This window comes from Bufo bufo, chromosome 4 (genome assembly GCF_905171765.1).
Source record: "Bufo bufo chromosome 4, aBufBuf1.1, whole genome shotgun sequence".
NCBI classification, from domain to species: domain Eukaryota; kingdom Metazoa; phylum Chordata; class Amphibia; order Anura; family Bufonidae; genus Bufo; species Bufo bufo.
The window spans coordinates 553905150-553929764 of NC_053392.1; the positions used below are offsets into that span (position 1 = coordinate 553905150).

Sequence of the window (24615 nt, forward strand, 5' to 3'; positions counted from 1 at the left end):
GCAGCCACAAAAAAATCATCATTTGTCGTCAGTGCACTTCCCTATGTAATCAGGCAGACATGGCCTCTTGGTGCAGTCACGACCATACACCACGGCATCCTATTGAGGAACTCCTATTACCATTCCTGCTTCAAATCAGCTGGTGTCAGGGCAGGTACAGTATTCTGTAAGTCTTCTCCAGCGCTATAATTTGGCTCAGATAGGTTACTATTTTGTAAAAAGCGCCTTTGAGGTAAACTCGCTTTAACTTCCCTATTTTAAAAGTGATGAGTTTTGTTGCTTTGTTCTGTAGAACCTCTAATCTGGGTGCAAGGAACCTCCAGGAACCCTGGAAACACTGTACAATATGGCGTATGCTGCTGTCTGTCGGTGGTCTGCTGTATAGGATATGCGTATACCAGCCCAAGAGAGGACAAAAGGACACTCTTTTGGCATTTTTTTTTTTTCAAAAAGGTTGTTAGTAGTGATGAGCGAACTTCTGTTTTAAGTTCGGCGTCTAAAGTTCGGCTTCCGGTTAGCGAAGAATCCCGATATGGATTCCGAATTCCGTTGTGGTCTGTGGTAGCCGATTATTGATTCTGCTACCACGGACCACAACGGAATTCGGAATCCATATTGGGATTCTTCGCTAACCGGAAGCCGAATTTTAGACGCCGAACTTAAAACAGAAGTTCGCTCATCACTAGTTGTTAGCCAACCTTGGCATGTGCCCTGGACACTTTCTCAGTACGAATGCTGAATGTGTTTGGGTACTTTCACACTAGCGTTATTCTTTTCCGGCATAGAGCTCTGTGCTAGGGGCTCAATACTGGAAAAGAACTGATCAGTTTTATCCTAAAGCATTCTGAATGGAGAGCAATCTGTTCAGGATGCATCAGTTCAGTCCCTCTTACGTTTTCTTGGCCGGAGAAAATACTGCAGCATGCTGCGGTTTTATCTCCGTCCAAAATTCCGGAACATTTGCCGGAATGCCGGATCTGGCATTTTTTCCCATTGAAATGCATTAATGGCAGGCCCGAGTGTTCCAGCAAAACGGATCAGTTTTTGCGGTCTGCGCATGCTCAGACCGCAAAAAATGTGAAAAAAAAATAAATGACGGATCCGTTTTTCTGGATGACACTGAAGAGACGGATCCGGCATTTCAATGCATTTGTCATACGGATCAGGATCCTGATCCATCTGACAAATGCCATCAATTTGCATATGTTTTGATGGATCCGGCAGGCAGTTCCGGCGACGGAACTGCCTGCCGAAATCCTCTGCCGCAAGTATGAAAGTAGCCTTACAGAACAAGATGTGAACAGTGCCTAAGGTTTACCTTCAGTTACAGCTTATTTTTAGTTTGTTAAAGCATGTACTAACAGAGTTCTTACAGTCTGGTGAAGGAATCATGGTGGTCAGGGTCTATAATCCAAGCTATCATCAGTCAAATGACAGATACCAGCATATCCCGTTGACTTATATTGGGGTGCGTTGGAATGCGTCAGTGTGAACGTGAAGTAGCCTATGTGACCCTAAAACCGGTCACGTACATACATACAATGGTGGCATGGGTCGGAAGTATAAGTCGGGAAGTGATGATCCAGAACGCAGTGTGAACGGAACCTTAGTAATTTGGTTTTCTGAACCTTAGAGACTCTTTTAGACCACGCTTGTACTGGATTTGAATATTGAAAGCCTGACTGTGTGCTCTTTGGCGTGCATGTTGGCGGTTATGTTGGCACAATAAAAGATCAGGTGCAGGCCGCCGTACACACTGCTGCCTCTGTGAAATGCTACCTCGCCTTCCAGAAGTAATGAGTTTACCTTCTAGGAATGACTGCAACGTCTTTTACCTTAGTTGGTCTTCCCTTCGGTTGGGACGGGTGAAACCTCACAAGTGCTGCTTTTATACGCGCCAGCTATTGGCCTCAATATAGAGGCTTTACTGTGCATTGTGGGGCAGGCTTAATCAGAGCATTGTCTCCGGTTGTGAAGGATCCAGCACATCTGGACTTTAATTATTCATGGATGTAATTATCCAGGAGGAGCGGCAGACGCTCCTTACACCTGGAGAGTCGCCTCGTGAAAGAATTACAGGAAAAAGCAGTATAGGGCGGTGGTATGTGCGTGTCTGGCCCCGCACAGTGTATGAACCTTGGAGCCTCTGTATGGCTGCATTTTCTGAATGGCATATGCAGAGGGACTGTGTTAATTCCCAACCCCCAACTCCATTCACAAACTACAGCCCTATATATGAAAGTGATTTGGGCAATAAATATATATTCGGTTGGGGGTACACAACCTTTTAATGTCCGAGGGCTGCAGTTTCGGATTGTAATGTGTTTTTGGGGGTGTTTTTTGTAGCTACTACTTTTTTGTTTGTTTTTTTTTGTTTTTTGGCTTTTTCGGCCAAATGGTGAGCACAGGCGATTTTTTTTTATTTTTGACGTTTTTTGCACGCCTTGCGTTTTTATATAGAAAAGTATATAGCCCCCTTTAATGTCACTTCCTCTGTAGAGCAGTATATAAAAGAATACAATGGTAAAAAAGGGGTTGTCCATGATCAGAAAAACATGGCTGCTTTCTTCCAAAAAGCAGCCACTCCTTTCCACAGGTTGTATGCAAAATATTGCAGCTCAGCTCCATTCACTTCAGCACTGCAATACCAGACATGACCTGTGCACAGGTGTGGCGCTGTGAAAGAAAGCAGCCATGCTTTTTTGGATCCTGGACAGCCCCTTTTAAAAAAAAAAAAGCAACATACATTGCCACGTGCGTATTTATCAGTGGGGCAAAAAACAATAGAGATTACGAAACAAAAAAAACGCCAGACAATTGAGCGGCAAAACGCCACACCCAGAGCATGCAGCGCTTAAAAAAACAAAAAGCTATTAACCCCAAAAACACAGTTTGTGGGGCAAAAACCCCAGTATTGCTTCATTTGATAATTCCCATAGATTTGTAACATCTGGAGCTGTTTTTAGGTAAAAAAAAAGTGCCAGTAAAATAAAACGGACCTTAAAATGGGAAGCCCCTAGTACTCCAAAAAAGACTGACTCCACTCTTAAAGGGATATTTCCATCTGAGACATCTGTGGCTTATTGACCGTATACGCTATAAGTGTAAGGGTACTTTCACACTATTGGCAGGGCAGGCTGTTCTGGCGGGTGAACAGCCTGTCTGATCCGTCCTGCCGCTAGTTCACGTGTGCCCCCGGACTGCCGCTCCGTCCCCACTGACTATAAGTCTGGGGGCACACGTGAACTAGCGGCAGGACGGATCTGACAGGCTGTTCGCCAGCCGGACTCCCCTGCCGCTAGTGTGAAACTAGCCTTACATAGGTGGGGGTTGCACTCTAGGACCCTTGTAGAATGGAGGTCCTGTTCGGCATTCCATGAAAGAAGATGAGACGGCCATACATGCATGTAACCACCTCCATGGTAATATATGGTAGCGCCAGAAACAGTGGGGTGTGTCCGATAAACTACAACGGAGAGAGCAGCACCCATGCATGGCCTCACTTCCACCTCTTCTCCCTCTCTTGAAGGCTAGACCTATGAGAGATTTTTGGTATATGCTGTGGACCATCAGGATGCAGCCCTGATGGCCGGGACTGCACAGAGTAGTATTGTGGGTCACAGGCGGCCTCCTGACCTCATGTTGTGCGCCCTCATATCATGTAATGACTGATCCACCAAGGGGAGTGTCTATGTAACTAGCTGGGTGGGAGGAGCTATAAACTAGCTGGGCGTTGTTAGGGGCGGTGCTAGAGCTGTGGCAGATAAAGGAGAAGTGCATCATGGGTTTGGTTGGAGACAGCAACAGGAAATGCTACATACAGGATGGAAACAAACCAGAGGGATTGGTTTACATGGTGAAAATTGGTCAGGAGAGTCAAGACTAAAAAAAGCAAAAACATGGGGAGGATGTACATGAGGTAAACGGCTACATGAACGTATCTGTTAAACACCATAGTAATCCTGGAAAACCCCTTTAAAGAGGACCTTTCACTAGTGTACAAACTAAAAACTAACTAGAGCGGCACCCAGGGGTCCCCCTGCACTTACTAGCATGTCTGGGCGCCGCTCCGTTCGCCCGGTATAGGCTCCGGTGTCTGCGCTCCCTCTGTTGTACTGGACTGATTTTTTTGTATGAGGCGTGTCCCTTGCTGCAGCGCTGGCCAATCGCAGCGCACAGCTCATAGCCTGGCTATGAGCTGTGCGCTGCGATTGGCCAGTGCTGCAGCAAGGGACACGCCTCATACAAAAAATCAGTCCAGTACAACAGAGGGAGCGCAGACACCGGAGCCTATACCGGGTGAACGGAGCGGCGCCCAGACATGCTAGTAAGTGCAGGGGGACCCCTGGGTGCCGCTCTGCCCACAGATATAGTTAGTTTTTAGTTTGTATACAAGTGAAAGGTCCTCTTTAAGGACCAGTTAACACCTGGCAGCAGCGGTGTAGTTTTTGCTGCCAGGTGTGAACTTGCTTCCTTCACTTCTGTGGGAGTTCTGAGAGAAGTCAAGCAGGTGTGCATGCTGGGAGTTGTAGTAGTTGCAGTTTCACAACCATTGGAGTGCTGGAGGACGCTGACCTGCTGTGTTCTAAAAGTATACAGCGTGACCGTACAACATGGGTCGTTATTAGAAACTCTGCCCAGGGTCACCTCTCCCACAGACCTATCATTTACATACGTTTGCAGTGACGTGTTGTCCAGGCCGATATCATGCCCTCATCGCCTAATGTACACGTCACCTCAGCTGTATGCAAACCAAATGGGTTTGTCATGAACAGAATTTTTAATAACCACCTGAGTCACTGATTAAGTATGGCTTACAGGCCCAGACAGCCCCATATGGGCAGGGCTTTATGCGGAGTGCTCCTTATCACTGGGTCAGGCCACTTCCACATGCGGTCACTTTTTCGCCTCCATATAGAATCTAGTTTGACCAAGGTAACCCCCATAGGTGATCCATGAGGTGACGCCCCCGCTGACCAGCACCGGGCTCCTCTAAGCTTCTGCTAATTGCATGTTCTTTTCCATGTTGGGAGGCTAATTGTACAATATTGTCCCGGCTAATGTTCTCCAGAGCTTTCTGTTCCTTCCCATACTGAATTAATGGCGCAGGTATATAATTGAACCACACATCACATCCTCCGTTCATTTTTCCGAACGTGTCGCTTGTAATGAAGCAGCGGGGTGCGGAGTCAGGTCTGAATCATGGTTCACGGGAGCATATAATGATAGTGCAATAACTCCCACTTCTCCAGCGCGCTTTGTGCCACAGACTTCTTTTGATTTACTGCAACCAACTAAGTTTCTATCTCCCGTGTCGTGCTGCCCGTAGTTACTGTTGCTATGTTCTGCGAGTTGGTTTGACACCGCGCTGCGGAAATATGAGGCCGAAGTTTCCTTGCCAGATTAATGCACTGCTATCCTTACTTTCCGGTTAACCCTTTGCGTGACGTTTGTCCCCATGGACATGCTTACGGCATTAAGTGTTTGTCTCAGAAGAGAAGGTGTCTCCGAAATAAAATGGTCAGGAGGGGGTTTGCTGCTGAAGACCCACCAGGCAGTCTGTATGGGGGCATACTGATGTCATGGAGAACCTGCTCTCCACCAGGCGGGGATCCCTTGGACTATTTTATACCCAAATGTGTCATCTAAAGGGCATCTGTCAGCAGATTTGTACCTATGACACTGGCTGACCTGTTACTTGTGCGCTTGGCAGCTGAAGACATCTGTGTTGGTCCATGTTCACATGTGCAGGCAGGTAGTGAAAATGTGATCACACCTGCCCTTTCTCCTAGGGGGTAGTATCTTTCATCTAGGCACTGAGCCTCCATAGTACTATATAGGTTTGTGATTTACATGTGGTAGTTGCCTGGTAGTGCAACGCAGCTTTCCATAGACATAGTCCAAGATGTGTATCTTTGTAAAAAAAATAATAATAATCTGTAAAAAAAAATTCTACTCCACCAATGACACCGGGCTCAGTTGTTAGCACTGGGTTCGAATCCAACCAAGGGCAACATCTGCATGGAGTTTGTATGTATATTTCCTCTGGGTACTCTGGTTTCCTCCCACCTCCAAAAATATACAAATAGACAAATTGGCTTCCTATGAAATTGACCCTAGTGTGCCTTGTGTGTTGGGGTCCAGTGTCTATATGGCAGTCACTGACATCCCAGGGGTCACCCAACTATCCATTGAGTCCCTGTGAGAACAGTGCATTACAAATGTTTGTCATTGACTACCTGTACATTAAAATGATGTGCTCCATGATATTGTTCTCCTAAGGCCCCTTACAGACGAGCATGTCCGGATGCGTTGCGTCGGCGATCAGGGAAAATCGTGCGAGTAGGTACGCAATTGCAGTCAGTTTTGACTGCGATTGCGTTCCGATGTTCAGTTTTTATTGCGCAGGTGCAATGTGTTTTGAACGTGCGTGATAAAAAAAACTGAATGTGGTACCCCGCATCTGGACTTCTTCACTGAAGATCGGGTTTGGGTTAGGTGTTCTGTAGATTTAATTATTTTCCCTTACTAAAATGTGGCTTTAGGGGTTAAAAAAATAAATAAAAAATTATCTCAGCTCATCCTGTTGTTCGCCCAGCCGCCATAGTCTTCTTTCTTCTTTCAGGACCTGCCAAAGGACCTTTTGATGACATAATCACGCTCACCACGTGGGCAGCGCAGGTCCTGCTGAATGAAAATAGAAGATATCTATCTTCATTCAGCAGGACCTGCGCTGACTGCACTGAGCTCACCACGTGGTAAGCGTGATTACGTCATCAAAGGTCCTTTGGCAGTTCCTAAAAGAAGAAGAAAGAAGACTATGGCGGCTGCACGAACAACAGGATGAGCTGAGTTAATAATTTTGTTTTTAACCCCTAAATCCACATTTTAGTAAGTATTAAAAAGGCTATTATTTTCCCTTATAACCAGGTTATAAGGGAAAATAATACAGTAAATTGACTTTTATCAATTTACTGACATCATCTCCTAGCAACCATGCGTGAAAATCGCACCGCTTCCGCACTTGCTTGCAGATGCTAGCAATTTTCACGCAGACCCATTCATTTATATGGGGCCTGTGTTGCGTGAAAACGCGGAATATATAACATGCTGCGATTTTCACGCAACGCACAAGTGATGCGTGAAAATCACCGCTTATGTGCACAGCCCCATTGAAGTGAATGGTCCGGATTTAGTGCGGGTGCAATGCGTTCACCTCACGCATTGCACCCGCATTGAATTCTCGCCCGTGTGAAAGGGGCCTAAAGGTCCTACAAATCTTAAAGGGAGGTTGTCACTTCCAAAATCGGTTTCAGAGTAAGCATACCACCATGTAGGGTAGGTGCCCTGAATTATAACCATACCTTTCTTGTGAAAATCCGGTCCTCTAATCCAGAGAAAAGCTACTCTTTATTTTTTTCGGCCCCACCCACAGTTTTCAGTGCACTGTGGGTGGGGCCTCTCTGTTTGGTGCACCATCACAGTGACAATAATACTGCCGTGGCCTCCCCCTCTTGTTTGAGAATCCCCTAGGAAGGGGAGCCATGTGCCCTGAGTGGAGCAGCCCTTGCCATAGTTCCCCAAAAACCCACAAAAAGAGAAACCTTTCTAAGGATTAGCAGACCAGATCTTCACCAGAAAAGTATGGTTATGTTTCAGGGGCACCTACCCTACATAGTGGAATCACTTTGAAGAGGACCTGCCACCTCATGTCCTCCAACGTTTATTCATATTCAACAGATATTAGCTTAAGGCCTCATGCACACGACCGTTGTTTTGGTCTGCATCCGAGCCACAGTATTTGCGGCTCTGATGCGGACTCATTCACTTCAATGGGGCCGCAAAAGATGCGGACAGCACTCAGTGTGCTTTCCGCATCCGTTGCTCTGTTCCGTGCTCCGCAAAAAAAAATATAACCTGTTCTATTCTTGTCCGTTTTGCAGACAAGAATAGGCAGTTATATTAATGGCTGTCCGCGCCGTTCCGCAAATTGCGGAACGCACATGGACGCCATCTGTGTTTTGCGAATCCGCAATTTGCTGACCACAAAACGCACAACGGTCGTGTGCATGAGGCCTAAAAAAGTGACCTGTAACTCTCCCTAGAAACCTGGTGGTGGGACTGAGAGGGTGTCTGATACCTGCACCAAAAGATTAGAGACGGCTCATGGCCTATAGCAGGCACGCTCAACCTGCGACCCTCCAGCTGTTGCAAAACTACAACTCCCATCATTCCCGGACAACCTATAGCTATCATCCTACAGAAGGGCATGGTGGGAGTTGTAGTTTTACAACAGCTGGAGGGCCGCAGGTTGAGCATCCCTGGCCTATAGCATGGCACATCATGTTCAGGACGAGCTCTGTCTCTGGTGCTAATTTAGGATCTGACACAATCCAGAATGTAATTTTCATGCTTGCATTTATAATTCATATTGCATTACAAAGTGAAGCATTTCACCCATTTCATCTGAGAAGGTCATCATTTAGCTTCAGATGAGGGTATTCATTGTAGCGATGGTCAGAGTGGAGGACACGTTGTATTGGTTCTGTACATAACCTGCAAATGTCAGAACTTTCCTTTATGCCATTCTGCAAGCTCCTGATGCAGAACTCCTCAAGACCTTTCCAGAAGGAAAGGCCTTCTGCTCCAGCAGTGGACTGACTCGGGTGATGTGACTTACTTTACCTGCTCTGGTCTCGAGCAACATCTGAGATCGTTACAAGACGTTAAAAGGGCTCTCCTGTCCTCAAATTTACCATTTGCATCTCTTCCCTTGGACACCTAAGGAAGGAGCGTCTTGTTCTCGTCTCCACTTTTCGGTTTCTGCGGGATCTGTGCAATGCTCTGTTAGTGTTTGTATTCCCACAGCTTACAATCGATGGGGTCCTTTTTTTCTTTTTTTTGTGGGGGGGGGGCACTTTTTTAAAAATACTTTTTGCATGGCATTGCTTTATCCACTTGCTCATGTTGTTTTCTCAAATTTTTCTTCTTCTTGCAGACAAAATAATGAAAAAAGTGCACCAAACCTCTTGATAAGACTGGGGTATAAGTAACGGCCACGCTCATGTTTTCTCCTGATCAAGAAAACCACCCTGCGAAAGCACCTGTGAAGTATGGGGAGCTCATTGTACTGGGGTGAGTCCTCATGGATCTGCAGTGCTGTATACTGTACTATTCTGAAGGTTTAGTCGTAATCTGCACAGAGCGCTCTTGTTGTTGTCAGACAAGCAGTAGGCTGAGCTTCCTGACAACCTCTCTTTACACCACCTTGTTTGCTCTGAGGTCCACATTGCTATGCTGGCCATACACATGCGATAAAGGTGGGTCGCCCAGCTTTTAGAGTGTACGACTCCCAAGTGACACAATAAAACCTGAAGGGATATTCCAGTGCAAGACATAGTAGCTGCCATAAATATCTGGTAAGTGGGGGTACCATTTGTGGAGTTTTCACGTACCCTCAGATTGGGGTTCCCTTGCTCCCCTGTTTAGGCTACTTTCACACGTTTTTCCCTGATCTGGCAGGGATCAGCAAAAACACTTCAGTCATGATAATAAAACCGGCTGCATCCGATATGAACGAATTCGGTTTCTTTATCTTTAATATAGCAATGACGGATCCGGCATGAATACCATTGAAAGTGATTGGATGCTGGATCCATTTTCTATAGTGTCCGAGAAAATGCATTCCATGCCGTTTTGCTCCGCATCCCATGTTGCACAGAAAACCGCAGGTTACCGCAGTTTGCTCTTCGGTATGGGAACGCAACCAAATGGAATGGAATGCATTTTGGAGTAGAGTTGTTTCGGGTATCGAACTTTCGATACCCAGTCGATACTTTTGTTCTGGTATCAATACGATACCAGGATTTGCCTTTTATTAATACTAGGCTGTGCAACTGCACAGCCCAGTATCCGAGAACATGAGTGTGCTGCTATCAGCGTGGCCATGTTCCCTCAGCAGCACGGGGAGAAGGAAGAAGTCTCTCCCTCCCCCCTGTGCTGCTGCTGCCACCAATGGGGAGAGAGGGGCGGAGAAGGGGAGGGCGCACTGCGCCACCAATGATAACTAACGTATAATACATTGCAAATACATGCGGCAGAAACACATTGCCAGCGCCCTATCAGAGGTCGGGTGCCGGCAATGTGTTTCTGCTGCCGGCTGTATTTGTATATTAAACGTTAATTATCATTGGTGGTGCAGTGCGCCCTCCCCAGTATTAAAAACATTGGTGGCGCAGTGCGCCCTCCCCCCTCTTTCCACAGTATTAAAATCGTTGGTGGCAGTGGCCACAAAGCAGTTCTGATCGTAGCGCCATCAGTGTAATTGCGGGGTCGGTTACCATGGCAGCCAGGACGCTACTGAAGCCCTGACTGCCATAGTCAGCTCCCTGCTGCTGTGTGTACTATGTACAGGGCAGCAGGGAGAGTGTGAGGTCCTATTCACTCTAATAGAGCTCTATTAGGGTAAATAGGACAAGGGACGCTAACCCCTAAGGGGAGAAATAGTTATTAAATAAACTGTAAAAACAAAATACACCAAAAAAGTATATATCACCCCCATTCCCAATTTTACATATAAAATATATAAACAATAAATAAAATATTACATATTGCCACGTCCAAAAAGTCCAAAGTATTAAAAAATCTCTTATGCGGTGAACACTGTAAAAGAAAAAAAAGAAAAAAATATGATAGGACTGTTCTATTATGGGCCGGACGTTCCATAAAATGCGGAATGCACGCGGCTTTTATTGGCGTTTTATTTTTTCCGCAGGGTTTTGAATGGTATCGAGTATTGCAATGCTTTTTTATGGTATTGAAACCGAATCAAAATTTTGGTATCGAAACTACCCTACTTTGGAGCATTCAGTTTTGTCCCCATTGACAATGAATAGAGACAAAACGGAAGCGTTTTTCTCCAGTATTGAGATCCTCTGCCGGATCTAAATAACGTAAAATGTAAACGCAAGTGTGAAAGTAGCCTTAGAAAAGGAGTGGCCAAGCTTATATGCGGCTATCTCCATTGTAGTATATGAGACATACAGAAAGTGTTTGACATGCCCCATAAAGCAAATACGTGCACACCCTTCTCTTCCCTTCCGGATAACTGAATAGATAGCTAGGCGCTGCGCAGAATAGCTCTGCAGGGAGCAAGCACCCTCTGGGCACCTTTGCTTTACACAGTAACAGTGTGACCGGTTATCATTTGTGTTTTATGGCTTTTTCTTGAACTTTTGTAGATACAATGGCTCTCTTCCAAATGGAGACAGAGGGAGAAGGAAAAGCAGGTTTGCTCTGCTGAAAAGGCTGAAAGCAAATGGGGTGAAGCCAAGTACAGTTCATATTGCCTGTACACCGCAGGCAGCAAAGGTAACTGTTCCTCACTTACCTGGACTCAAAGGATCCCATGGATGACTTTTTTTAATGGGTGTCCTGTAATGTAATTATGAAAAAAAAAAAAAACTTTCTTCTCCCCAGCCTCTTAATGTAAGGTTATATTTCATGTATTCCTGCATGCACTATGGCTTCTAATAACTTATGTGGGTGCTGGTGTTGCCCCTCTGGCCATTCCATTGGGGAGCGCAAGCAGCCATGTTGGAGTTTCTTGGTCTAATTACTATTGTTCGTCCCTTGGATGACCAGCAGTGGAAGCGTCTGACAGCCACTGACCCCTGCTCTGCCCATAGACATCGTATATTTGCATGGTGGTTCTGGACATGCTCACCTTGTCTTGTAAGCAGATAAAATAGAGTAAGCATTCTTGTTCCATTGAGTGTCCCTTTAAGAAGAGAACTGGCCCTTCAAAGTCTTGTATACGTTTTAGGTGGGTCATTGCAGTCCATTTATATGCTTTCTAATTGGTACCAAGCCTCTCGAGTTGAAGTTCTAGAATTTTGTTTTCTGCTGACCTGACCATCCACTGGATACCCAAATCTGCTCATCCAAAGTTACAGGCTGCTTCCTCAGTCCTTCACTGGTAAATACTGCCGGTGGGTGGTATGTGCCCCAGTTGCCGGGTGTGAAGGGGATGTGCCATCGGTGCATGTCCCTTATGTTCTGGGTGACAGTGGAGTCACCAACAAGTTCCTCTGCTTGGCCAGGGTATCTCAATGAATGTAGAAATAGAGGAAAAAATCCAGATCAAACTGCTAAAAATAGAATTTATTTAAGCCATGTAAAAGCAATGTAAAAAGAGGTGCTAACGCGTTTTGCAGTTTGATTTGTTTTTTCCCCCTATATTTGTATATCCATATCGCTGTGGCCGAGCTCTGGGTCCGCTGCTTACTATATTCTTTTCTGAGCCGTACATACAATGCACATTTTGGTGAGTGTATTATTTGGTGGTTAATCTTGATGAATGGTTAGGGCAGCAAACTGTCCCCTAGTGAAGAAAACCTTAGCTGTGACTGGGTACAGTATATGTATATATCATGTCATATGTGAAACTCATTTGTTTTAGGCAATAAGTAACAAGGACCAGCACAGCATATCTTATACTTTGTCACGGGCACAAACTGTGGTGGTGGAGTACACGCATGATAGCAACACGGACATGTTTCAGGTAAGCATTTCCTGATCTGTGTTTTTTGTGTCTTGTGGATTGCAATGGCTGCCATCATTAGTGGTCCCCCAGTATCGGCTACCTGTATAGATAAAAGAGCAGTATAGCAGGTCACATTTCCAGTGCACTTTGTACATCATTCCCGCCATAGATATATTATACAAGAGTTCAGTTTAGTTTTTTTTGTTTTTTTTTTCCTTTCCCCCCATTTTCAGTAAATTAATGAAATGTTTTATGTCAGGAACTGAGACCCCCCCCCCCCCCAAAAAAAAAAAAAAAGACCCTGAGATCAGACCCCCAATGTTAATCAGACCTCAGGTCTGTAAAAAAATAAAATAAATCAACTCTCCTCTCCTGGTCCGGACGTCGCTGCCACCGCTCCTGAGATCCAGAGCTCTTTCTGCTCTTCCCGCCACGCTGTGCTGTGACCTGACTTCACAGAGCGGACCTATGGCATCACACTGGGCATGTCGCAGCACACCATGTGGCAACTGTATTCACCGCTCCCTGGTCGTACTGTACTATGGAGCGCCTCCATAATGGAAGTGCTCATTGGTATTCGCCCCATAAGACTCATATTTCTCACACACACACTTTTTTGGGGAAAAAGTGCGTCTTATAGGACAGAGAATATGGTACTTCCCCGACAGAAGCCATTCTCCACTTATCTGCCGCTCCATTGATTCCTATCTCTGTTGTAATGTATTTCTAGATTGGAAGGTCGACAGAAAGCCCCATTGATTTTGTGGTAACCGACACAGTTCCAGGAAGCCAGAGCAACACCGATACACAGTCCGTTCAAAGCACCATCTCAAGATTCGCGTGCCGGATAATATGCGAAAGAAACCCTCCTTTTACCGCAAGAATATATGCTGCAGGCTTTGACTCGTCCAAGAATATATTTCTTGGGGTAAAGATAAAAATGAAAACTCTGATTACTTTTTGCATTTAATATTAAAGTATGCTTGATTGCGCTTGGCTTTTCCCCATTCATAGGAGAAAGCTGCCAAGTGGAAGACTCTCGATGGGCAGATGGATGGGCTGACAACAAATGGTGTCCTTGTTATGCATCCACGCAATGGTTTCACCGAGGACTCTAAGCCCGGGGTCTGGAGAGAGATCTCTGTATGCGGCAATGTGTTCAGTTTGAGAGAAACCCGCTCTGCCCAGCAGAGAGGAAAAATGGTATGTGCAGCCCGGTAGCCGCTTGAAAAGTGTCTCGTTCGGCCAGTAAAACATACAAATGTTGACTTAATGTGATTTTAGTTAAAGAAGAAATTTGAGGGGCTGTTTTCTCATGGTATAAATATATTTTTAGCACTTTTCAAGTGAATTTCATTTTGTCAAACTCAGAACATGCTGTTCCTCTATGAAAAAAAATGTGAATACTGGGTGATGATTCATCTTAACAGGTTTTCCTTTATATAACTGGGCTGTTCTTTGACAGATTGAGCTGGGAAGGCCTGGCATTTGACGTCGTTTCTATTAACCCCTAGGGTGCTGCTTTTGAGATCAGTATTTGCATCATATTAGTGGGCATTCGGGCAGGGGCTACGTGTTCATGGATTGCTCTTGTATTTTCTGTCTGCTGGTCATTTTGAGCACATTGTAGACCCTATATAGACCCACACATGTAGACATTATAGAGACGTGGCTTGCAGACTCAAGGCATCCTTGTATTACAGGGATGGCTATTCACCTGAATGGCTGCCATGTAATACTGCATTTACCCAGGAGTGGCAACTGCAGGGAAAGCAGCCTGGCAAAATCACCTGGGGTTGGCGGGATGAGACAACCACTTAAAACCTCTGGGGCCCCAATGCAAAATTTGTACCTGATCCCACCACCTACCACCATGTGCCATTTATAACACAGGTGCAATCTTACATGCCGGGGGCCTTCGGACCCTCCTGGTGCATCTGCTACCTGTGCACCCACTATAGCAACACCTCTTGTTGCATCCGTGGAGAACTTCTAGTTATTGTGCTAGCAGCCATTTACTGTCTGTGTTGCTGTATTACTAATATAGTAATTTATTGGTGCCTTTACAAGTCAGTGACCTTCATATACTAATTGTACAGGCAGAAAGAAGACCTTACATGACACCGTCTGTCCCAGACTAACACCATGTAGAGCTTGTGAGAAGTGCTGTGTGAACTTTTTGAATTGGACTTGGGTGATTCATGAAAGGCTGGGTTTATATAGGCCAAATCCAAACCGCCCTACTAGTCAGACAGATGTCCGGATAATGAATTACTTGGGCAGACCTCGGTATTTAAATAGAGTTGTGTTCTGCTGGACCAGGAATTTCCAGGGAATACTCTGCCAACCATGGATTACATATTACAAAAGTGTTAATAATGGTGATGTAATCACACATTTCATAGACCTATTGCTTCTTCAGATTGTGTAATCCCTACCAGTCCCTTCATACACATTTCTGCTCAACTCGTCCGATCATGCATGTGTCCTAAATTGCATGAGTAACCTGCTGCCAGACTCCTGGTAGCAGCTTATCTCCTCGAGAGCAAAAGGATTGAGCAGTTGACATCCTTATCATCCCCCAACATCTGCCATCGGACCTCATACACGTTAGATGGTCTACTGGTCTCCCTGCACTCTTTTTATTTTCCTTGTGCTGTATTTTGTCCAGAAATGACCATAATCCTTTTGTTTTACAGGTGGAAAATGAAAGCAACGAACTACAGGACGGTTCCCTCATCGATCTATGTGGAGCAACTTTGTTATGGCGCACCGCCGAAGGGCTTTCCAGAACTCCAACCGTGAAACACTTGGAAGCCCTGAGACAGGAGATCAATGCAGCGAGACCTCAGTGTCCTGTCGGCTTTAACACACTAGCATTTCCCAGCATGAAAAGAAAGGATGTGGTTGATGAGAAACAGCCGTGGGTCTATCTGAACTGTGGGCACGTGCATGGCTACCACAACTGGGGGAATAAAGAGGAACGGGATGGGAAAGATCGGGAATGTCCAATGTGTCGTTCTGTGGGACCGTACGTTCCTCTGTGGCTAGGGTGTGAAGCTGGATTTTATGTGGATGCAGGCCCTCCAACTCATGCCTTCAGCCCCTGTGGACACGTGTGCTCAGAAAAAACCACTTCCTACTGGTCCCAGATTCCACTTCCTCATGGTACTCACACTTTCCACGCAGCGTGCCCCTTCTGTGCACACCAGCTTTCAGGGGAGCAAGGTTACATCAGACTTATTTTCCAAGGACCTCTAGACTAAGTGGCTTTTTTTTTTTTTTCTTTTTGTCAGGGCTTGCACTGAACACATAAGCTAAGATGGGTTTAGTTTGATTTCCAGTGGACTTTTTCAAAGTTTACTAGGGACCCCTCCGCAAGGAGAGGAAGGAAACTACAGAACGATGGAAGAACCATGAAGAGAAATGGGAACACCTTCTCTCTGTGCAACCAGACATTTCAAGACGGGATTATGCAGATATGATTTAAATGCCTTCATTACTCTTTCTGAATGACCCAACCTCAGTATTAAATTATTTTATGGAAACTGGGGAGAATACAGTCGGCTCAAACTACATTAGTTTACAGTTCAAAACACCTTGTATAATATAGCATATGACGATTTTGTATTTAACTTTAGTATGGAAAATTCCCAGTGACTTGATAGACTCGTCCTACATATTGACCGGTGTACTTTGGATGCTTAAAGTAGCCCAGGGACAAGTTGTCACCACACAAACAAGGACTGCGTCTCTTTATTTTGTTTCTTCTCTGCGTCATGGTCATGGGACGGGCACATCTCACCATCGAACCATGTAACAAGTTCACCAGAGGAGTCTGAGGGATCTGTAAATATGCAGCTCATTGATGTCCTCCGTGTTTAGTCTTATCAGATGCTAGTCAGTTTGCATATGTTTGCAACATTTCAGGGTTTTATTTATCGTTCGTAACTTTTATTCAGATTTTTATTCCTGAAGTACTTGTGATATTATATGTTTGTCCTTTTATGAGCCATTTTGGTTTTCGTCTTTTTTTTTTTTTCGTGCAGGCAAGGACCTTTGTACCCTCAGAAGTTTGTGTGGGACATTAAATCTTAATTATTTTTATTTTATTTTAACATCCTCTTGCAATCAACACTATAATTTCCATGTTCCAGCATAGGCGGTAGAGTAGGTTTTTGTCAATCTTCTGCATGATTCTATGATTGTAGTATTAGCTTTCAAACATCTTGTTCCCAGCTGGAGAGGTTGTCCAGGATTTTGATATTGATGGCCTCTCCGCAGGATAAGCCATCAATGTAAGATCGGCGCGGACAAACACCCCACACCACTGCCAATCTGTTGTTACCTTACAGCTCCGGTGGCCGAAGTCAGCGCTAGAACTGCGCAGCTCTATCTGGTAACTGCAGCACTTCTCCCATTCACTCAGTGGGTGCCATACTGCAGTTAGCAGCTCCGTCCACTACACAATGTAGTTGGGGCACTGGAGACACAAGGTAACAGCTGATCTACAAGATGTCGGACCCCCACCTATACTGAGAATAGACCATCAATATCAAAATTCTGGAAACCCCTTTAAGCCTTTTATTGATAAAGCGATCTTGGAAGACAATAGACACAAGCAAATCATATTTTATTTAAGTTGCCAGCATAGATATTTTTTTTTTCCATTATTTTTATCTTTATTGTTTTGCACACACTCAGGAAAAACTTAGAAGGGAAGCTACTTTATTGTTATGATCTAGCATACCGAGCAGATGGGTATCTGGTTTCAGTATTGTGTCTATTCTGGCATTTGTGAAACGCCCGAGCCTGAACGCTCATCAAGATGGGTGTCTAAAGCTGACCATACACATTATTACCGGCAGATCCACCATGATACAATGCAGGTGGGTCGTGGGGACTGCCAGAGCATCACTGGCGTCTGATTTTGGTGGGGAGGTTGTCTTGGATGGCCCATTCATTTATCATGTGAATTGACATACATGTTTGGCTGAGCCACATGTGCATGTCCATGGGGTTGAGGGCGGCATGGAAGGCAATGCCTTTCAGTTGGATATGTTTCTGCTTGCTGGTATGATTTATGAGCAGCTTTTAGTGTGTGCCCAACTTATACAGGAAGGGAAGACAGCCATTCTGTTTATTTCGGGGACTGTTGCCTATCGGTCTTTTAAGTGTTCTCCGGGAATTTAAGAAAATGTAAATACTTAAATATTTATTATACATATATTTCCAAATGCCTTTCATTAGTTATAATGGCTCGTTTTGTTTAGGGAGCAATTATTAGGAGAAATAAAATGGACGCCGTCCTATTGGTACACACAAAACCTGTCCTTATCACACAGCAGGATGATTACTTCATCCTCCTCTACTACTTGTCTTCGATGGTCCTGAATACAGCTGATAAGATCTTCAACTGAATCTCTGAAGGAATAGAGTGCATGAGGAGACATGAAGTACAGAGGAGGTGGGGATGTGGCTGATGAACAGCAGCACTTGTATGAAGTCTCCATTACAACAGCCCCACATTACCACAGTCTGTCCTGTCCTTCTTCTCTGCACTTCATGTCTCCTCATGAACTCCATTTTTACAGAGATTCAGCTAAAGATCTTATCAGCTGTATTGTATTCAGGATCATAATCCCTGACAAGTAGGAGAAGAGGATCAGACAGTTCTTTAGCTCAGTGTTCTGAAGTAACTTGTCATGCTATCTGATTAGGATTGGTTTTGTGTGCACTAATAGGACGGTGGCCATTTTATTTCTCCTGATGATTTCTTCCTAGACAAAAGGAGCCATTATAACTAATGCAAGGTATTTGGGGATATATTTATAATGAAGTAATATTTAAGTATTTTCATTTTCTTAATTTCTGGAGAATCCCCATAGCAATTCTTATGAATTTTAAAGTGAATATCCATCCTTGAATACCATTTTTTGTATGTTAATAGTTTCAAAATTCTGTGCTGGTTCATATAAAATAGGGGTTCTGCTGTTTGATCAATCTCTACTTGACCATCAGCTGATAAATTGTCCCTCTAAATGCTGGGGAAGACTGGTAGTATGTGTTCCTTTCTTTTTCTGTGGTGCCCCTACAGCCAAAATGAAGCATTTCACAGTGCAGATTTAAAGGGAACCTGTCACATTAAAAATGGTGGTTGAGTTAGAGCAGGAGTAGCTGAACAGATTGATTGATATATAGTTTTATGGGAAAGGATTCAGTAAAACTTATATTTTATTCATTTAAAAATAAACTGCTGATTCTGGGCTGTGAAGTCCAGGAGGCGGTCCTATCAGTGATTGACAGCCTTCCCTCTGACTGTGTATGCAGACATAGCTGTCAATCACTGATAGGACCGCCTCCCGCACTTCACAGCCCAGAATAAGCAGGAATATAAATGGATGAAATACAAGTTTTACTGAATCTTTTCCCACAAAACTCCTATGGCCAGGAGATGAGGATCCTGAACAGGCGACCCCTTCTCTTTTAACCCCGAATTCCCTAATGGGAGAAATGCCATGCAGAGTCATAGATTGAAGACCTAATGGGGTTATCCAATAGTACAAATACCCTCCACAATGCCCAGGCCCTTCCTATAGACTATACCCGGCATCCACGTGCCTCCGGATACCCGCACGGCCACTGCTGCATCTCACTGTTGCAAGGATCAAAACATCCAGCAAAGGGGGGGAGCAGCCAATAACAGGCCGCGACGGAGACCAGCCTCCCTAGAATCACCCGCGATGCTATGGAGGATGGTAATCCTCGTGGCCTGCTTTTGGCTGCTCCCCCTGGCCTCCACCGAATGTTTTGATCCGCGTGACTTGGAGATGCAGTGGTGGCCAGAGGGACGTGGGTAAGTATCATCTGTAGGAGGGGCCTGGGCATTGTGGGGGGTATTTGTACTATTGGATAACCCCTTTAACCTTCTGGCTACCTTCATCTGCCGCTAGAAGGGAGCTTACTGTATTAGCCAGAGTTCAATGTATAAACATTATGCAGTAAGCTCCCTCTAGTGGTGGATGCAGGTAGGCAGAATGTTAGGCTTTCAGTCAGTGCCTATGCAGAACATTCCAAGCCCGACCCCTGTAAAGATGTATCAGCTCCTTTTTGTACCACACTGTACTATTAAGGCACAGTTTCTGGAATTGTGTCCGACACCCTGCTGCAATGTGCAGCATCCGTTAACTACATTCTTAGCTGTTTAACCCCTCAGATGCTGCAGTCAATTTTGACAGCTAACATTGGCCACGAGGTTTGTTATATACCGGATCCTAATTAGACCCTGCCTAAGGCTGGACCTACATTGAAAATCCTACACAAATACAAAGCAGTTTTATTGTCCTATGCTGATGTCAGTCTATTAATATACTGCAATACTTCATGTATGATTGTAGAGACTAAAGGATCCATAGTAACATCCCCACCTGTAATTACATATGTACCCCACAGTGGTGCCTTTAAAGGGAATGTGTCTATCATAATATAACCTATTGCTAAAATCATCGTTTCATAAGCATTTTTAAGAATGGTTTGTGATATTATTTAAAATTTTCCATGTGATTACTTAAGAAAAACTACAAAACTCAGCACTTTTGCTAAGCCTAAATATTGGCTGATAATTTATATCCAGTAGGGATTGCTTCTCAGCAGTCATCTCATTATCTTTACAGGCAGGATTACAATGACAGCGAAAACCTTTGTTTAGCTAACGCCGGGTCCATTCTAAATAGGTGATTTTGCGGCTTACCCCCCCCCCCCCCCCCCCCTCTTCACGTTGAATAAAGACCTCAGTACAGATGACAAGAGCATGTCTTCAAAACTCTCTCAACCTGGACCACATCCTTAAAGGGGTTGTCTCATCTCCACCTTTATGGTTTATCGCTAGGATATGCCATAATTGTCAGATAGGTGTGGGTCCCACCTCTGGGATCTGCTCCTGTCTCCAAAATGGAGAGAGCAGCTGCACATGCGCAGCATCTTAATCATTCACTTCTATGGGACCTCCGTAAATCCACCTACCGATACCACGCGCCTATTTTCAGAAATCCCATAGCCGTGATTGGTAAGCAAGATGTGCACGCTCGGCTGCCTCCCTGTTCACTTAAGTGGGACTTTAAGAAATAGTCGAGCCAGCGCTCTGCTGTTTTTGAAACTCCTATAGCGGTGAATGGATGGTGTCCTCGCATGCGCCGCTGCTCTCCCTTCACTGCTTGGGCCCCGTTCTGGACATAGGCGTTCCTGACATTTATGACATATCCTAGTGATATGCCACAATTGTTGAGATGGGAATATCCCTTTAAGGAGTCAAGAAATTAGCACAGAATTTTGGACTTAAAAATACGATGGAGGTTCACTTTAAAGAAGCACTCCGGGATTTTAAAAAAAATCTTTTTATCTCTTTCATCTAATATACATGAGGTAAAAAGTGGCATTAATTTTCTTACCTAGTGCTTTATTCCTGATTTGTCAGCCTTCGCCATATTGCTCTGTTTGACACGTGACCGGGCTATGACTCTCCAAATACATGTCGGACTGGTCAATCTCTCTGTGTATTCCTATGGCGGTCTTATTTTGGATCTCATGTCCGCACTGAAGATGCTGTGTGTTAAGAGAATCCCAGTTCTGTCCAGCGGCAGGCGGAGGCTGAGCAAACGGCAAACTAAAGAAATGGCTGCCATGGTAGTGTACATGACCGACTCGCTTCTAAGCTCCCTTGATGCCCCTGAGAGCTGTATTCAGATGTAAATACCCTCCACATTATTTTTATATATATGTATATGTAAAGAGTTCAGATTGAGTTTTATTTCATTTACAGCATAATTTATTTACTTTGACGAGGAGGATCCGACTTTCGTTCAGGAGAAGTACTAGCAGTGGTTGTTAGCAAGTTTTTGTGGGCATTGGTGTTGGAATGGGTTAATGGGAACCACCCATGATTAAAAAAAAAAAAAAAACTAAAAAAAACTTTATTTAAAAAACAAAAAAAGGCTAAAATTGTCTTACTATGCATTTACTTACTGCATAAAAAAAAAAAAAAAGATTGTGATTGTAGTTGTCTATGAATTCATTTTTCTCTTGCTTTTTGTGGCGACCTGTTTGGATATGAATGTTAAATTATGCAATTTCTGGTCAGCATTAGTATATGCCTTTTTTTTTTTTTGTTGTTGTTTCCGGTTTCCACCTGCAGCCTGTACATTGGTGAATGTGTATCCACACTTTCAAGAGATATCAGGAATATCTTCTGTATTAGGTGGAGCATTTTTCTTTCACTCATTTCTAAAGCATTCCTTCTACAAGAACTCTGTTTTAGAGCTAAGCCATAACTGGTGCCCTTTGTGCAGACAAGCATACTGTGTATGGAACCTAAATATCTATGGGGCAGTTACTGAGAAACCTTAAGTATCTTTGCATATTAAATGAATATGTGAAACTTGACATCCTCCTTTTTATTACAGTGTTTGAGCATGCTGCCTCTGAGGACCCGGGTCTAGTGCTAGAGGAGAACTGGAAGGGTGGCCATACTCGAGACGTATCAGACGTCCTACCTGAAAAACTCAATGTATCCGTCCGCTTATACATTCACTCCAAGGAGGCAGCGGACTCCAACAGATTAAGGGCTCATGCACACGACTATTGGATGTTTTGCTGTCTGTAAATTGCGCATCTACAAGAAACGGATACCGGCCGTGTGCATTCCACATTTTACGGAATGGCCAGCCCCTAAAAGAACAGTACTATCCTTGTCCGTAATGTGGACAATAATAGGACATGTTCTATTTTTTGCGGAACGGCCATAAGGACATGGAATGCACACAGAGTCAAAAAACAGAATGGACACGGAAAAAAAAAAAAAAAAAAGTTTGTGTGCATGAGCCCTAAAGGGGTTGTCCAATACAAATGTGTGCCAGCCGGGCCCGTGCTGCGGACCGCAAATCACACAGCACCGATGGTGGAGCCGCCACATGCGGATTGCGGACCCATTCACTTGAATGGGGCCCGCGATCCGCACCTGACTGTCCGCACCGCAAAAAAGTAGTGCATACACTACTGTTTTTGCAGTGTGGAGGCACTCTGTAGTGCTTCCATCCGATCTGTGCCTCTGTTCTGCACCGTATCTCCTGGATTGCGGACCCATTCAAGTGAATGGGTCCACATCCGTGATGCGAGGTGTACGCAACCAGTGCCCATGTATTGCAGGCCGCAATACGGCCATGGCCGTGTGCATGAGCCCTAATGCTGATGATCTATCTTCAGGATAGGTCACCACCAGTATCTGATCATTGTGGGGTTTCACTCCTTGCATCCCCATTTATCAGCTCTTTGAAGAGACCATCATGGTCTTTTCCTAGGCCTGTGGTGTCACGTGGCCTAGGAGCATCTCCCATTCAAATGAATGGGACTGAGATGCAGTACCAAGCACAGCTGCTATACAATGGACGGCGCTGTGCTTGGTGAGCTTCAAGGAGGCCACCGTGCCCACCAGAGCGTCACAGCCACTTCAAGCAGCTGATCAGCAAGAGTCCTGGGAGTCAGACCGCCACCAAATTAGATAAGACAAGCTATCCTGAGGATAAGTCATGAATATTAAACCCTTGGGCAACCCCTTTAAACTTTGGACCTCATTGATCTGTTTTCTGACAACATATATATTTTGGAGGGCACAGTAGCGTAGTCTACCATGCAATTCTGCCCTGAGGAAAAAAAAAATACACAGGGGTATCAGGTCAAATGGGGTCCAAAGTTTCATCTTTTGGACTCTTTGCCCCCTTGAAGTGAATGTATCCGCTGAGGTATATGTTTAAACACAGTTTTTTAGGGTATTGAAACTCAACTGCCCCCCCAGTGAAAAGCTCAAATGTGATGTGGAAAAATAAAAATAAACTGATGCATGACCCATCCATGGATTTGCCAATTAAAGAGCTTGTCCATAATTAATTAAATATAAGATGCTCAGATTTCCTTTTGGAAACCGCGCCACATTTGTCTATGGGTTGTTGTCCAGTATTGCATCTTAGCCTCATTAATTGAATGGGGATAAGCTGCAATAAAAGGCCCATGAACAAGTGTCCTTTTGTCGAGGACATTTAAAGAGGACCCGTCACCACAAAATGTAGTTCAATTGAAAAGCACCCTGTTATAGAGCAGGAAGAGCGGAGCAGAGTGATTTTATAGTTTTGTGGGAAAAGTATCAGTAAGGCCTTATGCACACAGCTGGTGCTGCTGTCCGCAATGCACGGACACCGACCATAGGGCCACTGTATGTGGACACAGGACCCATTCACTTGAATTGGGTCCACAATCTGCATCCGACGGTGCAGGCACAACTTTTTCGCAGTGCGGAGGCACGGACGGAAAACCCACGAAAGCACTCCTTAGTGCTTCCGTGCCTCTGTTCCACACCGCTCCTTCAGTATTGTGGACCTATTCAAGTGAATGGGTTCGCATCCGTGATGCGGTGCACAAACAGCCAGGCTGCCCGTATATTGAGGGCCACAATACAGGCACTGGCCGACAGCGGTTGTGTGCATGAGGCTTAAAACTTGTCATTTATTAGCTTTTTCCACCTCCTGTGAACAGCTATCGGTACATGGAGGAGATGTTATCAGTGACTGACCGCGATCTCTCTACGTACACTTACACACCCAATGCTATCAATCACTGATCACCCCTCCCCTGTACCAATATTACTTCACAGGTAGAAAAATGCATGAATTACAGATTTTCCTATAAAAAATAGCAGTCTGCTTAGCTTCTCCTGCTCTACAGCATGGTGCTTTCAGATCGCGTTGTATTTTTTTTTTATAGAAAGTCCTTACAAACAAACAAAAAACACACCAATTGTTATCATCACGCTTGTATCACGGCCAGATGGCAATGGGGCAAAAAAAAAAAACACATGTTTTCACTTCTCTGCCATGCTATTACTGCTCCCTGTGAATACGCTCTTACTTGATGTACTTTCTGTTCTTTTGCATTCAAACCATCCATTGGCCATAGACCCAACAAGGAATTTTCCCGGTGGGCTGATGCCCATAGGGCCACCCGAACCCTCCTCATTACCGTAGGAC

The 24615-nt window shown here is 44.7% G+C and overlaps 1 protein-coding gene across 2 annotated transcripts in view; it reads left to right on the forward strand.

The window, feature by feature from the left end:
* PELI1 (pellino E3 ubiquitin protein ligase 1) overlaps positions 1-18049 on the forward strand; it is a 51376-nt gene extending 33327 nt beyond the window's left edge. For both annotated transcript variants that reach the window (XM_040430120.1, XM_040430121.1), the window contains exons 2-7: positions 8999-9135; positions 11241-11370; positions 12461-12562; positions 13275-13472; positions 13559-13747; positions 15244-18049. In XM_040430120.1, the coding sequence (XP_040286054.1) occupies positions 9065-9135; positions 11241-11370; positions 12461-12562; positions 13275-13472; positions 13559-13747; positions 15244-15810 (1257 nt within the window). In that variant the 5' untranslated portion in view covers positions 8999-9064 and the 3' untranslated portion in view covers positions 15811-18049. The remainder of the gene's footprint in view (positions 1-8998; positions 9136-11240; positions 11371-12460; positions 12563-13274; positions 13473-13558; positions 13748-15243) is intronic.
* Positions 18050-24615: the final 6566 nt, after the last annotated feature.